At 47.9% G+C, this 16167-nt stretch overlaps 1 protein-coding gene across 2 annotated transcripts; it reads left to right on the top strand.

The window, feature by feature from the left end:
- The first annotated feature begins 2891 nt into the window (after window positions 1–2891).
- LOC121137012 (sperm motility kinase X-like) lies at window positions 2892–15912 on the top strand. 2 transcript variants are annotated; one of them, XM_040738773.1, is made up of 2 exons: window positions 2892–3259; window positions 9983–15912. In XM_040738773.1, exon 2 carries the CDS (start codon window positions 10003–10005, stop codon window positions 11644–11646), a length of 1644 nt encoding a protein of 547 aa, XP_040594707.1. In that variant the 5' UTR covers window positions 2892–3259; window positions 9983–10002; the 3' UTR covers window positions 11647–15912. The 2 variants fall into 2 exon arrangements, with proteins under 2 accessions (XP_040594707.1, XP_040594708.1); XM_040738774.1 differs by lacking the exon at window positions 2892–3259 and adding an exon at window positions 8399–8444.
- The last annotated feature ends 255 nt before the right edge of the window (window positions 15913–16167 follow it).

Here is a 16167-nt window from a genome sequence, read left to right as displayed (position 1 = left end):
TGGCTTTGTTATATTGGGGTTCTTGTAAGTAAAGAATGACATCCCCCAACAGCCTGTAGGAATCTCCTTTCATGAGGGCCTCAGAAAACTCATCCAAGTTTCCACAAGTCAACTCTGATAGTGTTCCTTTGACTCTTGAGAGTCTTGTAACTCTCAGCAAGCCAGATTTTATTTAAGCCTAGGTTGGGGATGCAGAGGACGTGAGTTTGGTTCCCAGCAACTATGGCAGGCAGCTGGAAATCATTTGTAACTTCAGCTCCAGTTCCAGGAGATCTAGCGTCATCTTCTGGCCTCAGTGGGCAACTGCACAATATGATTTACACACACACACACACACACACACACAAGTAAAAGTTAAGTTTTTGTTTTTGTTTTTGTTTTGGGACAGTCCTGGAACCCTCTATGTAGATGAGGTTAGCCTGGAATTCTGAAGCAATGCCTCTGCCTCCTGAGTGCTAGTACTAAAGGTGTGTGCAGATAAACCCAGCTTGTGTGGCCAGTGACCATTCTTACTATACTTCCTCAAGATCTTACAAATAAATTGGGGAAACTGAAGAGAAGAAAACTGCAGTGTATGAAGATTCTAGTTCACTGCCTTTCAATTACTATTTACTTGCAGTTTTGACTTAATCCTGGATTCTTTGGATTTCCTACATTATTCAGCTACAAAAGTTGAAACCATGATTTACAGATCTTTCCCAGTTTTATGGTTGGAATCCCTGGATGTGCTACCTTTCCTACAGCTTCACCTGCTGATGCTGTCAGGTATGATATCATCTTCAGAGGAATCACCTGGCAGCTTCGAGGACCTGGGGAAATCTGCCACAAGGTCTCTGCCTGCCTCTGCTTCAACCTGAGAAGACCTCTAACCAAATGGGAGAGTCTTCCCAGCCTTCCTCCGGACTGTAGGGAAGCTTACAGGTCACTCCAGACATGCCTATACTTTCCTTCTAAGTCCAGGGGTACTTGAGGTCCTTACGTGTGGGAGCCAGAACTCAGCTTTCATCTTTTTGCCTGTTGACTACTAAAAGGTCTTGAGGGGGGAAGGTAGCCAGGATGAAAGAGAATTGGTTGGAAGGTAGGAAATGAAGCAAGGCAGACATGGAAAATAAGCCTCAGAGGAGGCAGTTTGGGGTGATCCCAAAAGGCAAATAAAGTTTTATATGATCCTCAGCAAAGTCAAGCCAACAAGGAAGGAAGTATTGGAGGGTCACAGAGTGTAGTAAGTTCCATGAGAACTGAACTCTGGTCCTCTGGAAGAGCAGCAAGTGCTCTTAACCTCTAAGCCATCTCTCCAGCCCCAGAGAGTTGTTTGTTTTTTGAAACATAATAAAATTTGCGAACTAAAAACTTTTTATAGGTGCTAGAGGAGTGGCTAAGGAATTAAGAGCAGATATTGCTCTTACTATTGGCTGTTCAGATCCTTATTAAATCAATCAGAAGGTACCTTAGCCAGGCAAGGAAGGACAGAGACTCATCTTTACAGTGTTATCAAATCTTTCCCCTACAACAACAATGTGGGGATTCCTTTAGGGACTCTTCAAAACTGTTCCTGTACTTTGGTGTCAGGAAGTCATCAAGGCAGGGAGACTCATGCGTGAAGGCGTGTTGTTGTATTATTTATAACTGGTGTCCAGTGCCTGCTAACAGGTAGGAGAGAGTGAGGCCCTCATGGCTTGTTCCAGTAAATGTGGTTTAAGAGGATTTTTCAGGAAATATAGTGGCAGTGGCAGTGTTACCAGGGAAGCAGGGGTCTCTTTTTGAACCTCTCATTAATCCAATATTTTTAAATGGAAGTGGAAGGAAATCCCCCTTCCCCAGACAATTTTATTAAAGTTTGAGAGAAAACAGGAGAAGCAAGTGGAAAATCCTGGCAGCCACCGGGAGGAGCAGACGTACAGAAAAGGCCATGTCTTTTAAGTCAGATGTGGGGTCTGAGAACCAGTGAGGAGGCTTAGAATGCTGGGGGAAAGTATACACTTGCTCTTGGCAAGCATGCCCAGTGCAGGTATGCAGGTGGAGTTCAGAGGTACCCCATCCCAGGCTCCTGAGTCATGTTGCAGAATAAAAGATGGTAACAAAGACGCACGGTTAGAAACAGAAATAGAGACAGTTTATTAAGACAATGGAACTTTCCAGAATAGTAGTGGGCTAGTAAACTGAGGGGAAAGCCCTCAGTTAGACCTCCAGGGGCATGGCCTCTATAGGACATTTACAAAGTCACCTTGTCCGTGTGTTTTTCCTGGGCTTTTCCCCATCACGCTCTGTTCACTAGATGAAGCCTAGGTAAAGAAGGCCCGGAGTTTAAGCCTCTAGTCTATAAACAAGGAGAATGCCTTCTTACCGTGCTGCCAGCCTACTGGGAACACACAATCAGCAGACAGACAAAGCATGAAGGAATGGTCCACTTCCCTAGGTCAGTGAATCATAAGGTTAACTCTGGGACCCAGCAAGAAAAAAAAAAAAAAAAACTGAGAGCTGTCTGGAACCAACCCCAGAACTGTTCACCTATCAAAGGGAACCGGTCACATCTGAAAACTTGAGAAAGATGTCCCTTCCAGGGAGTTCCGTCCCTTCTAAGACCCTGACCCAGAGGTAACCCTTTGAGCCTCATGCTTGCTCTACTCCGACCAGTATTCCATATTCTATGCTCTCTCCCTGTCTGTATGTGAGAGTAGAGGTGGGGAACAGCATCAGGTGTCATTTTTCTTCATGTGCTGCCAACACTCTGGGTTTCGAAACCACCAGGGTCTCTTGCTGTCCTGGTGCTTATTAGAGCTAGCTTGGGCTATCCAGCAAGCCCCAGCGATCTGTTTCTTCCTCCCAATTACCAGGTCATCAAGTTTGCTTTTGTGGATTCTTTCTCTTTGTCTCATTGATGAGAAAATTTAACAATGAACTCAGAAGATACCTTCAGGATCATTTTATTAGATTTTGAGAGAAAAACAACAGTGCAGGCAAGCTGAAAATCCTGGCAGCCGCCCAGAGGTGGGAGACTGAGAACAAAGAAAGTTATGCTTTGTATCAGGCATGGAAATGAGCAAGTGTGTGATGTTTTGTTTGTGTTCTGACAAACAAAGCTTGCTTGGAGTCAGAGGGTGGAGCTAACCACTAGTTAGTCATAGAGGCCTGGAGGTGTGTCCAGAGAGGAGACAGGGTGATAAGGTGGAGTGGAGAGAAAACATAAGCCCTTTTGGATGGAGGAACAGAGGAGGCAGGAAACAACTGTGGCTGCTCCGCTTCTTCTCTGATGTTTCAGGTTTTTACCCCAATGTTTGACTCCTGAGTTTTTATTGATAAGATCAATTAGATTAATGCTTCAAGCGAGCAGTTGTAGGAGGCTGGAGGGGCCATTCATACTCAGGGAAAACGCTCAGGACAACAGGGAAAGCATGTCTAAGCTTTTGGTTGGTATCTGAGAAAGATTTAATGAGAAGGAAGAGTTATGCTTGCAGCAGGTTTAATAATGAAGATCCGTGAGTACCTTTTCTCGTAAAAGGATAACTACTCCTCCTATCTGAGCATGTCTTCAAGTGAATCCTCATTCTTGAGGAGTGGCCCTGCCAGGGTGATTGACAGGGCCCACTTGAATTAACTCTTATGAGGGACAATAATATGCAATGTTTTGTGAATATCTTCTCTCCACTTGCCTAGGGGTAGACTCAAAATTTATTCTTTTGCCCTGGAGAAAGTGATCTTCTCTTGATGGGCCTCAACAAAGCCCTTATACCTCCACTTTTACACATGTCATTTTAGGGCCTAAGAAGGGGCGATTGTGATGCTTTCCTTTCCAGTGTTACCAAGGAAACACAGGGTTGAGTCCAAAATGGAGGGTGAGGGTGGAGTCCATCATCTTCAAAGGCTTCTAAGTCTATCTAGATACCGTAATGTCCCCAGCCTTGGGTTACAAGCATGAGGACAGTACTTACGAATTCTGATCCTCATGCTTGCCTGATAAGCACGTTTGTGAATGAACCACTTCTCCAGCCTTTACTTTCTTTTAATAAATCTGTACTTTACTGTTACTGTCGTTAGCATCAGGTGTTGTGCTGGCCTGCTCCGCCCGTCACCTGGCAGGGTGTGCTTGCCAGTACTCAGGCAGTGCTCTGACCTGCTTAGGGTCCCGCAATGCTATCAGCTGTGTCCCCTCTTATAAGGCGGCCCAGCCCACCTCCTGTCTCTCTCTGCCTCTCTTCCTCTCCTCTGCCACTCCAATCTCCAGAGGCCAGTCTCTTCGCTCCCCTCTCTTCTTTCTTTCTCAGCGCTTCCACCAAGAAAAAGTCCTCCATGTAAGGCCAGTGAGCCAACAGCATAACTGACCCTCCCTCTCTCATCTTAGAGGGATCATGGCTGAGCTTACGCCCGGGTCAAAGGTGCATACTTCAACTGTGCAGCTCCAGGGTATGGCCCTGCCCTGGGAGTGGTACTCAGGGTTCTCTACAGGAGCAGCACGGTACAATGGTTATATATGGCAATGGACATGTGTTAGACTGGCTTACGTGAAAACTGATCAGTAGTCCCAAAATGGCTGCTCACACACTGGAGAGTCTGGGAATTTGGTAATTTTTCAGTCCTCAAAGCTGGGTGCCTGAGCGGTCACGGGCTTAGGGTTAGGGTTAGGGTTAGACGTCCCAGTCTGGTGTTATTGGTCGTTCTACTCTTTTGCTCTTTAACTCTTTTGGAGGCCTGCCACCTAGATCCCAGATAAATCCTTACAACATCTTTTTCTCTTTTTCTTTCCTTTTGTTTTTTTGAGACAGGATTTCTCAGTAGCTTTGGAGGCTGTCTTGGAACTCACTCAGTAGACCAGGCTAGCTTCAGACTCACAGAGATCCACCTGTGTCTGTCTCCTGAGTGTTGAGATTAAAGGCATGTGCCACCACTGACCAGCCACATGAAGTCTTATTATCACTTTTAAGTGCCCAGCCTTAGTTTGGCTTGTTTCTAACCAGCCTTTTTCCCCTTTTTTGCAACTTCTTCCTTGAATCTTTGGGGGTTTCACATCAGGTACCCCAATTCTGTTCTCCTTCTGGTCCCCCCATACCCCCTCACCCCTGTTGCATTTCCCCCATGAAAGAAAACAAAACAAAGTAAGCGAGCAAGGGAACAAAAGCAAGAACACACAAAAAAGAAAAAAAACATTAAAACAAAACAGAACACTAATAACAAACCATACCCAAAACAAAATCTCTGCTTCTCCCCTCCTGCCTCTCCATCACCTCTCCATGCATCCTGCTGTCATTGGAGGCTTCAGTGTGTCATATAGAACACCCCTTTGTTCCATCAGCTTGACTGGCTACTGTCGATTGCAATGAGTCACTGGTCTGGTTCAGGCCTCTGGTTTTAGGTACACCATCATCACTTGATCTTCACCAGAGCTCTTCTGGGGTATCTCTCCTGTGTCTTGGAGATCTTGCTGTATCTTTCTGCAGAACCAGTTCCTTTACAGATGCTGGGGTGGGTCAATGCAGGGCTCAGTTGTGGGCCCGGGTGTTAGCCAGTCAGGTCAGAGAGAGCCACTGGGGCCACACACCTCAGGTGTAGTGGCAGAGTCAGCTCCCCTACATACATGCCCTCAGGGTAGGTTCATCCTCACCTGTGGTAAGAGGTGGGGGCCCTTTCTCCAGAGTGCAGGAGCCAGCTCTCTTGCTGTACTGGGCATCCAGAGGTAAGAGCAGCTTTCCCAGGGCAGTAAGAACAGGACTGGCTCAGTATAACTCTCTGATTTCATCTCACATGATTCCTAAGGCCTCTTGAGGTGCCACTGGCCACAGTCATTAACACAGACCCCAGCTTTGACTGGACCATGGCCCCATACATGGCCTTTGTATGCAGCTTAGGCCCAGACAACATCCTGGCTCTGTGTAGAGGGAACCGCCACTCAGGCGGGCATGGTTCCAACAGCCATTTGGTCGATGGACACCACCAAGTCCTCAGGTTGTGGCCCCAACCCTGGGCCTCTATGTGATCATTAGTGGCAGTGCAGGACCCAGACTTAAGGTGAAACTCCACCCGTGGTAAGACCATGGACCACAGCATGGTCCTTAGCAGCAGCTGGTCTAGATGTCACCACTGCCCCCAGCGGCATATGGCCCTGAGACACCAAGTTGGCCCTTGATCTTGGGTGTCTGCTTGGCCTTCAATGGTAGCTGGAGCATCAGCCATCAGCAAAGACCCTGGCCGCAGTGGGGCCATGGACCCTGACAAGGCCCTCAGCTGCAGCCCAGGCCCAGACGTCGCCATATCATTGAGTAGCAGCGCAGGCCACTCAGATATGGATGCATCCTAGTCCTCGGTCACCAACCCAGACTCGGATTGCTAGTTTGAACCTGGGCTTCTTCATGGCACTTGGTGGCAAACGGAGCCACATATGTCAACCAGACACTGACAGATACAGGGTCACTGACCCAGACATGACCCTCAGCTGCAGCCTGGCCCCTGTGGGCAGCACAGGCCACCCATATCTGTATGTGGCATGGCCCCCTGACTCCATCCAAGCTGCAGGCTCTAGCCCAGATCCCAAACTTCTGTATGGGTCCTAGTTAAGCAGCTTTTCGTAACTTAAATTATCCCATCTATCTTTGCCTCTGAACTTTTTTTATCTTTCTCATTTCTGTATACCTTTCTTTCACTCTTAATTCGTGGCTGGCTGTGTGACTGACCCCTTATGTCTTCCTTTCCTTGTTTTCTCTTGCTCCTCCTCCCAGATTTCTCCTTCTATTTATTCTCTCTGCCTTCCAGCCCCACCTATTCTTTCTCCTGCCTAGCTATTGGCCATTCATCGCTTTATTAGACCACCAGGTGTTTTAGACAGGCAAAGTAACACAGCTTCTCAGAGTTAAACAAATGCAACATGAAAGAATGCAACAATTAAGCAACTGCATCGTTAAAACAAATGTAACACATCTTAATAGTCTACAACAGCTTGGTACTGAAGTCCTGGAGGAATCCTAGAGAGCCTCTGGCTGTCAGTCCACACCAGAATGTCAGAGAAGCTGTGCTCTGTCAGAAGAGGACAACAGAGGCGGCAGCGGAGGGGCAAAGGGCAGGCAAGGAGCAGCAGCTTCCTTTCAGGCCTCTTGCATCTGCGCTACCACCAGAAGGTGCCACATGCTTAGGGGGTGGGTTGTCCCCACTCAGTTAACCATTCCAGGAAATACCTCAGAGACCTTCCACAGGCAAGTATCTCAGTTGATTCCAGGTCTAGTCAAGTTGAACCTAGATAACCCTAGAGACAGTACTGGAGCTCTGCTGCCCCCCCCATGAAAACCAGTGGCCAGAAACATGACTCAGCATGCAAAAGAACTGTTTGCAGCAGGCCTGAGTTCAATCTCAGGAATTCACAGTGGGTAGAGAGAACCAATTCTCACCTTACACCTGAGTGATGGTGTGTACATGCATGCACATGGATAAAAATAAAAATATTATATTACTGCACATTAATATAGCATATTAATAAAATATGTATTATTGTAAAATAATAACACTCCACTTAATAATGACTTAGCTCTGCTTTCAGCTTTCCTTGAGTAACGAATGTGCTCTCCAGGAAGCAGTTCACTCACTGGAGAGGAAACACAAAGTAACAGCAGTGCCAGGCTTCTCTTCCCGCCATTTGGTGAACCCAGATGAGAAATGAACACACTTTTAAGAAAAGGCTTAAATTTCTTTCTTTTCTTTTTTTTTTTTTTTTTTTTTTTTTTGGTTTTTCGAGACAGGGTTTCTCTGTATTGTTTTGGAGGCTGTCCTGGAACTAGCTCTTGTAGACCAGGCTGGCCTCGAACTCACAGAGATCCGCCTGCCTCTGCCTCCCGAGTGCTGGGATTAAAGGCGTGTGCCACCAACGCCCGGCTAAGGCTTAAATTTCTAACAGATCGGTTAATGTGCTAATATGTCCCAGCTCAACAGTGAGTACAACCCTCCTCCACAAGTGCTTGTGTGTTTTTCTCACACACCCTCCTCTCTGGAGCAACTGGCGTTCTGACTGACACAGGTAGACTAGGAAGTCTCTGTAGTGGGTTGGATTTGAGATGTCTTCTGTGTCGAGGCAGTTGATCCCAGCACGTGGTGCCTGAGAACGATAGAAGCCTGGAGAGGTGGCTGGTCACTGGCGTGGGGGATGGAACATACTCTGACTAGCCACCTCAAGCAGCCCCAGCTTCTGCCTGAAGCGCTAGTGGTTCCTACCACCATGTCTCCACTGTTCCCCCAAAGCAGGAGTCCAAGGAATCCCTCCCGCCTATAAGTTGCTTCTTTTCAGGTTTTTGCTCACAATGATGAGAAACCTAATATAGCCCTGGTGAAGGAAAGCTGTGAAACCCTCTGTGGGGTGTGCCTGTTTCTTGCTTTGACATCACATTGAGCCATTATGAGCAATGCAAGGCCCCTGTCCATAAGAAGCATGGGCCCTGCCTGGCTTTTACAGTTTGGATAGCTGTTGGCTGGTGGGTTGTGCACTTGGACATTGGTGATTTGTTGGATTTAACACTGGTGATCTGCTGGACTTTGACAGTGAACTTGTTTCATGGCTTCTTGGTTTGGGTTTAGGAGTTTAGGGCTCAGTATTGGGAGTTTAAATTTTTTTTTACATTTGTTTATTTTTGTATCTGTTTGTGCATATACTACAGCACACATGTGGAGGTAGGAGGGCAACTTTTTAGAAGTTATTTCTCTCCTTCAATTGTGAGTTCCAGGGATGGAACTCAGGTCAGGCTTGGTGGCAGGCACTTTTACTGCCTGAGCCACCTGGCCAGCTCTATGCAGGTTTTAACACATGATCTCTAGTTGTTCTACCCATTTTCCTGGAAATGACAGTCATTCTTTATGGCTAAGTGTGTCTGTCTCGTCCTTGATTCCATTACCTCTTTCTCTCCTTTGTCTGTCCGTGTGTGTGTGTGTGTGTGTGTGTGTGTGTGTGTGTGTGTGTGAACAATTCGTGTATGTTGCAACATCCTTATCCTTAGGATACTTGGTGAACTCATTTTAGTTCATGAAGTATGGCCTTTTTTTTTTTTTTTTTTTTGGTTTTTACGAGACAGGGTTTCTCTGTATTGTTTTGGAGGCTATCGGTCCAGCCCGGCGTCGAACTCACAGAGATCTGCCTGCCTCTGCCTCCTGAGTGCTGGGATTAAAGGCGTGCGCCACCACCGCCCGGCGAAGTATGGCCTTCTTAATGTGTTATTTGAATTTGTATTTGGTGTAAAGGATTTTCACATCTACACTTGTTCTGGAAATTGGTTTATAATTTTCCCTTTTGCTTATATCTCTCACTTTGATGTCAGAATCATCCTGGCTGTGTAGGGTGGCTCTTTCTATTTCTGCTTTAGGGAATTGGACATTGGTGTGGTCCTTCTGTAAAAGGTCTTCAGATCTTGAGTGAATCCATTTGTGCCTGGGGGTTTCTTTGCTGGGGATTATTTAATCACCATTTTGCTTTTATTGCTTATACTCAATATGGTGCTTTCTTCTTCTTGGTTTGATGTTGGTGGGCTATGTGAGTCTAGAAAAAGCTTTTATTCCAGACTTTTCCAGCTTGTTGGAATGTAGGTTTTCAAAATATTCCCACCTATGCTGTGAATGTCAGCGATATTAGCCATAATGCTGTAGCCTTATCTTATTTTATTCACGTTCTCTGGGAGCTGGGTTCAGGCTTTCAGCTCAACTCTGTCTCAGTTAACTCTCCATCTCTACAAGCTTTCCTATTCCTTTATATCCCATTTTCTTCACTTCTGCTCCGCTCTTTTTTTTTTTCAGTCTACTGCTTTGGTGCTTGGTTTGTTTTGATTTTCTGTGGCCTCCAGGAACATCATTAAATGGTCTGTTTGAGATGTGTTTATGTTAGGATAACGCGTTTCCCCACGTGCACAGCAGGTGCAACGGGCTGGGCAGGAAGTAGCAAGAGCACTGCCCACTCTGCCTTTCTAATGTGGGAATTAGAATCACGTTTGAGAACTGATTTCTATTGTTTTAATTTTTAACCTAGCACTGTTAATTGGCGTGATAATGATGATGTTGGACTTCAAGGTCACAGCCTTCGATGAGGCACCCCTCAGAAATAGTTACAAGATCTTGAACACTATCTGCCAAGGCAGCTTTGGTGAAGTGAAGCTCGCCTGCCACCTCCTCACCCAGACTCAGGTGGCGTTGAAAGTCCTGCCAAGGACCTCCTCCATTGTCACATCCGAAATTGACATCATGAAATCCCTTAGTCATCCCAATGTCATCCAACTTTATCAGATAATCAGCACCACTGTCAACACCTACCTTGTGATGGAATATGCGAGCGGGGGAGGACTGCTGGACAGGATCCAGGAGGATGGGCACCTGCAGGAGGAGGAGGCCCGCCGGCTTTTCCAGCAGATTGGGAGCGCTGTGCATTACTGTCATTCAAAAGGTGTGGTGCATGGGAACCTGAGGCCAGAAAACATCCTGGTGGATGGCGAGGGCAACATCAAACTCAGTGACTTTGGGTTGGGCGTTCAGGTGAGCCCTGGGCAGAAGCTGCATGGTTTCTTCTGTAGTCTCCCATTTTGTGCCCCAGAGCTCCTGCAGGGAAAAGACTATGATGGACCCGCAGCTGACATGTGGAGCCTAGGAGTCCTCCTTTACTTTATGACCACAGGGTGCCTCCCTTTTCAAGCACCTACCAATCCTGGGATAAAGCAGAAGATCTTGTGTGTAAAATACTATTGCCCATCTTATCTTTCTGCAAACGTGCTAAATGTAATCGGCCAGTTACTCACCCTGGACCCCAGTAAGAGGGCCACTATAGACCGCATCATGCACCACCCATGGCTCACACAAGGTGAGGTGCCTTCTCTTGAGTTTTCCTTGGAGGAGTTCCCCAGTCTCCCAAACCCCATTATCATAATCATCATGGCTGATTTGGGGTATGAGCCTAATGAGGTCCTGGAATCTTTAAAAGTGCAAACTTTCGATGAAACAATGGCTACATATCTGATATTACAACACAAGAGCTCCCTGGAGGATAGACAAGGGAACCAGGTGAAGCCTGTGCAGCCAGGAATTACACCTTGTGCGACCCCTGCAGATCTCCCCACCCTCCCTCTCCCCCTGGACCAGAGAACCAGCAAGCCTGCCCTTCACACTTTCCCCTACAAATGTCAGCTTCCTGATGATGAGAAACATTTAAGGATGGAGGGAGACAAGAGGGCCACCATGTCTATTGCTCCCCAGTGTTCTCTGCTGAAAAGGACCATCTCCTATTTCAGGGCAGCCTGCCATCATGATGATGCTAATGCCCTCTGCACCCACGCCATGAGTAGCTGTGGTGCTGAGCCTGAGAGTCATGTGGGCTCTCAGGACACACCTCCAGAAAACAACTCACTTCCTAGGGAGGAACTGTGGACCCTGACCACCAAGGGTGCTCATACAACAGCGAGCGGCTCATCCTCTGGGGATCTGTCATCAGAACCAGTATCCTTGTCCAATGACCAGACTGACAGTGTGATGATAGCCTGTACCCGCAGACACTGCCCAGGCTGGAAGAGAGTGATGAGGAGAGTGGCGAACTGTGCAGCAAAGCTGTGCTGTTGCATGCCAGTCCAGGTGAAAGGCTGGCTCTCCAGGAACAAAGTGGTTCCAATCAAAAGGAAGAATGGCGAAACACCCAAAGCTAGGAGGTGAGGCACTGAGGTGTATTTGTACATTGCCCTCATCTGCACTGTGCTTTTTAACTGACACAATTGTGTGCCCGAATGTGGTGTGTAATTTAACCTTTTGCCACCTCAAGAGTCCACAGGATTTATTCACGTAGACCTTGGAGTATATGTGGACATCAGAGGGGAGAAACCGCTGCTGGAGCAGGGGGAGAAGTGTGATGAAAGGAAAGTTAAGACCTGCCCTGCCCTGCCCTGCCCTGCCCTGCCCTGCCCTGCCCCGTCTGTGCCGGGGAGGAGGTCTGTGCTGGGGAGGAGGTCTGTGCTGGGGAGGTGGTCTTCAGTAAAGATGAGAGGGCTGTCACCTCCAGATAATGACAGGTCAGGCTAGCCCCTGTGTATCAAGGTGAGTTCACAAAAATAATTCAAGCCCCCAGCTACAGCACTGTGGGTTATATCTCCAAGACAGCCCCCCCCGTCCTGTCCACAGAGTGGGGTGCACGTGTCAGTCCTTGAAACCAATGTCACACAAAGCTTGGGAAAGCGTCATCTGGGCACTGAAGTGCTGTATCCCCTCTCCTGATGCTGCTCCCTGACCATCTAGCTTCCTGCTTCTCTGTTCTTGACCTATTTGCAACATGCAGCGGAAGAAGAGGAGAGATGGATGGGTTCATCCTGGTGTGGAGTCTCCCAGCCTCCTCTGGTCCCTCCCGAGCCTCCTCAGGCCTCTCTGCCTCGATCTGTGTCTTTGTGTCCCATAGCTGTGTCTGTGTCCCATAGCCTGCTTCCTCTAGACCTGAGTGGTGTCCTCTCTTCCCACCCTGTGTCCCTGCCATTGCTCACAGGTCACAGGTAGATTCCTGTCCTTGATGTGATTGCCATACTAACAGCTCTAGTTGTAGAATATCTGCTAAGGTTCTGAAAAAGTAAAGTTGGAATAAAAATCAAACATGGCCTCAGTGAGGCTGTGGTGTTATCTGCTCTCAGGCTCCTGGGGAAAGTCCAAAGGAAGTAGGCTCTGGAGAGGGTGTGTCATTTGGGGAATAATATCTGACATTGGTGACTTAACACTAAGGTGATCTGCTCTGACATTCCTTTCTTCAGTCCCCCTTCTGTCCCATTTTCTCTTCCTGTTTCTGGCCCAGTATCTTCCCACACAAGGTGTGGAGGTCATGGATATATTACATCACTGCCAGGTGAGGCTGGAGAGGGCTGGGGGATGAGAAGGGCTTCAGACAGGTGGTGATCTCTGATGAGCTGGATCTTCAGGGTCCATGTTTTACATTTCAGGGCCTGGTGCTGAGCAGGGACCGAATTCATGATGATCACAGACTGGGAAAATGAACTTGTGAACACCCATCTCCCCAACAATGTGGAGGGAGCCCGCACAGGCTGAGGCACAGAAACTCAGACACATGGGGGAATGGTCTGAGTGTCCCTAGTGAGTGCCTGCATTGCCTCTCAATGGCTATGTGAGTCTCCATAGCTTGTGGTTGATTCCTCTATCTTCTGCTCCTCCTCCTAAGACCGTCTCTGTATCTGTAATCGTTACACTCACTCTCCCCTACGTGTGTGTGTGTGTGTGGGAGGGGTGGGGTGCTATGTGTGACACGGGATTGAAGCCAGGGCCTGGCCTATGGGAGGCATAACTCTACTCTAGGTTATATCCCCAGCCCTTGAGGGTTTTTTGTTTGTTTGTTTTTGTTTTGAAACTGTGTTTCACTCTTGCCCAGGCTGCTCTTGAACTCAGGACCTCCTGATGGTCTGAATTACTGCTAGGGGCATGAGGACTGAGAGATGTCAGGAACTTTAGAAACCTGTGTCTGGTATAATCTGTACTTTCCAGGGGTGACCACATTTTGACATTGTAATAGGCTGCATAAACATGTGTTGGAATACAGTCAGAGTTCCTGTGGAGCCTGGGTCACAGGCTAGACACACCTGTTAAGGGTGATATTTCAAATGGTTATTGGTAAGTGGCAGGATTATTAAAGGTAGGTCTACGAGCTGGAAGTAAGTCAACAGGGTATGACTTGTGTGGGTGTGTTTTGATCCGGGTCCCTTCCTGTTCCTGGTCTCTGCTTCCTGGCCACCTTAAGATGAGGCACTTGGATTACCGTACCGCAATGTTCTACTTCGTCACAAGCCCAGCCACAAGGGAGCTAGAATCCTTGACAGAAACCTGAAGTGTGAACCCAGGTGTGACTGTGAGGAGTTTGCAAAGAGGGATTATGGATGGACATCCAGAGGCAGTGGGGCACCCAGATGCTCCCTATGTAACAAGAAGGCTCAGGCAGAGATAGGGCTCCAGAGTCTGACAGACTGTGAGCTGTCCTTGCTCAACAGTCATGGGCCCAAGACCACATCTTTATACCAGTAAAAGAAGGGGTGGCTGGAGGCCACAGGTCATAGGCACATGCCACTTTTTACAGTTGACCGCAGCTTGGCACAGAGTGGAAGCCACATCATTCTCCAGGCCATGAGTGTGGACCAGCACTGATGCAGAATCTCATCATCGAAAGAGTGGCTTCGTGTTCCAGGGCCTCCCTGACCCTTTCGGCGGCTTCCTGAGGTGAACGGGATGTGATAGACAAAGCACACTTCACGGGATACGAAAGATAGCGCAGAGAGGTGTGGAAGGACTGCCTACCCAGGGTGTGAACTCAAGTTGGTCTGGTATCCCATGGGCCTGCTCCCCGCGCCACACCCCCAGGCCGGACAGTTTCACCTCTCCTGCCTGACGAGAAATAGCTGCTGCAGGGCACAGCTGTGGAGATCCGGGAGCTCTTATCTGCACTGACACAGTGACTGACGGTTTTCCATCGTAGTACACTCCCACAGTCTTCCCAGACGTCTCACAGCACCTTTGGGTGACGGAGCCCTAAGCACTGTGAGAAAACGGAAGAGCTGACCACGAATCTGCGGAGAGCCTCGGCATTGTTAACAAGCAGCAAGGACTAGACCTGTCAGTGTATATGTGAGTCCCACCACGTGCTGTTGCTAAGGAAACCGAAGAGGACCTGGAACCAAGCCTCCGGTACCGGAAGGAAGATGAACTCGGGGAGCCTGTTTCTGAAGCCTGCGAGCTTTCCGTTTGATACCTAGCTCCACGATGTGAGGTGCTTGGAAGTTACTTTCCACACATATTCATTTCTAGGCCGTTTCACGTCTCCGGATCTTAGGCAGATTGCGGTGAAGCATCCCAGTGGGCAAAGCCGCAGGAAGGGTCTAAAAAGCAAGCGTGGCGAGTCCGAAGGCGTTACTAAGGGACTAGGGCCAGACTGGGACGCGCCCTGATGACGTCACTGGCCCGCGCTCCTGATGGCGCCTTCATACTGCGCCATCGCTGCTGCAGCACTCGAAGCTCCACCCAGCTAGACCCGCGGCTCTCTCCACTGCGCACACGCCACACTTGCCGGAAGGGGCGTTACTTCTGACTAGGAACTCTAGTTGGAGATTTGTATCCTTTCGCGTGTCTCTGGTTCCCGGAGTTGTGCATTGGGGCCTCCTGCACAGTCTGAAGGAAGAGACTGAGGGCTGGAAGTCATTAGAGGCTGGGAGGGCGATTTTGGAGTGTGGTGGAACAAGACACTACAGAACCCCGCTAGCTGAACGTGACAGGATTAATGTCTAGAATATACAGAAACTCATAAAATGAATAGCTAGAAGTCATGCGATGGGCTACAGATTTGAGAGTACAGTTTTCAAGAGATGGGATTCAAATGTCCAGTAAACGTAGGGAAAAAGCGTTGACCAGTAACGTACAGAGATGGAAACCAAGTTGAGAATTTGTCTCAGCCCAGTCAGTATAAGCATGTCAGCTGGACTTGGCCTGTGTTCAAGAAAGAACCCGAGGATGTGGAAGATGGCTGGGGCCTGAGATATCAATAACACATTCTGTTGGTTTTTCTCATCTTTGAAGCAAGGAACCACATAACATAGTAAATGCCTGAAAAACACTGGAAGAGATTTTTTCTTTTCTTTTTTTTTTACTTTTTCTTTTATTTTTAAATTTAAATTTAGATTAGAAACAAGGTTGCTTCACAAGTCAGTTCCAGGTCCCTCTCCGTTTCCCTCCTCTCCTCCTGTGCCCTCCCTTGACCTCCCCCCAATATCCCCTCATTTCCCCAGGGAGGGTGAGACCCTCCTTGGGGGTGTCCATAGTCTGTCATTGCTGGAAAAGATTTTTACCACCATTTGTATAATCTGCCTCACGTTTTCCCAGCCATGGCTTGGGTGTGTATGCGTTCCTGGGCCTTCTATGTGCATTAAAGAGTGCCATGTGTTACCCAAAGTACTGCCAACTACTACTTCCTCTTGTGTCAACTGCATTGTAAAACTTGTACAATTGTTAGTGAATTCAAGTGGAAGGATTCCCTACTAGTGACGAATTCTAGCCCTCCCCAGCATTGACTCTCAATGGATTGGATGGACTCATAGACATGATTTCAGTTTCAATGGTAGGGTGTGTGTGTGTGTGTGTATGTGTGTGTGTGTGCTGTATACATATACTGAAAATACACAATTCTACTGAATCAGCCATACAAAT

The sequence above is a fragment of the Mesocricetus auratus genome, unplaced genomic scaffold (genome assembly GCF_017639785.1).
Source record: "Mesocricetus auratus isolate SY011 unplaced genomic scaffold, BCM_Maur_2.0 Super-Scaffold_100676, whole genome shotgun sequence".
Taxonomy (NCBI): domain Eukaryota; kingdom Metazoa; phylum Chordata; class Mammalia; order Rodentia; family Cricetidae; genus Mesocricetus; species Mesocricetus auratus.
The sequence above is the reverse complement of the archived record's forward strand: the minus strand, read 5'-3'. Positions and strand labels throughout refer to the sequence as shown.

What these genes read in the sequence shown, in the direction of transcription:
- LOC121137012 (XM_040738773.1), top strand. Translation starts at nt 10,003, where the DNA reads ATGATGATGTTGGACTTCAAGGTCACAGCCTTCGATGAGGCACCCCTC.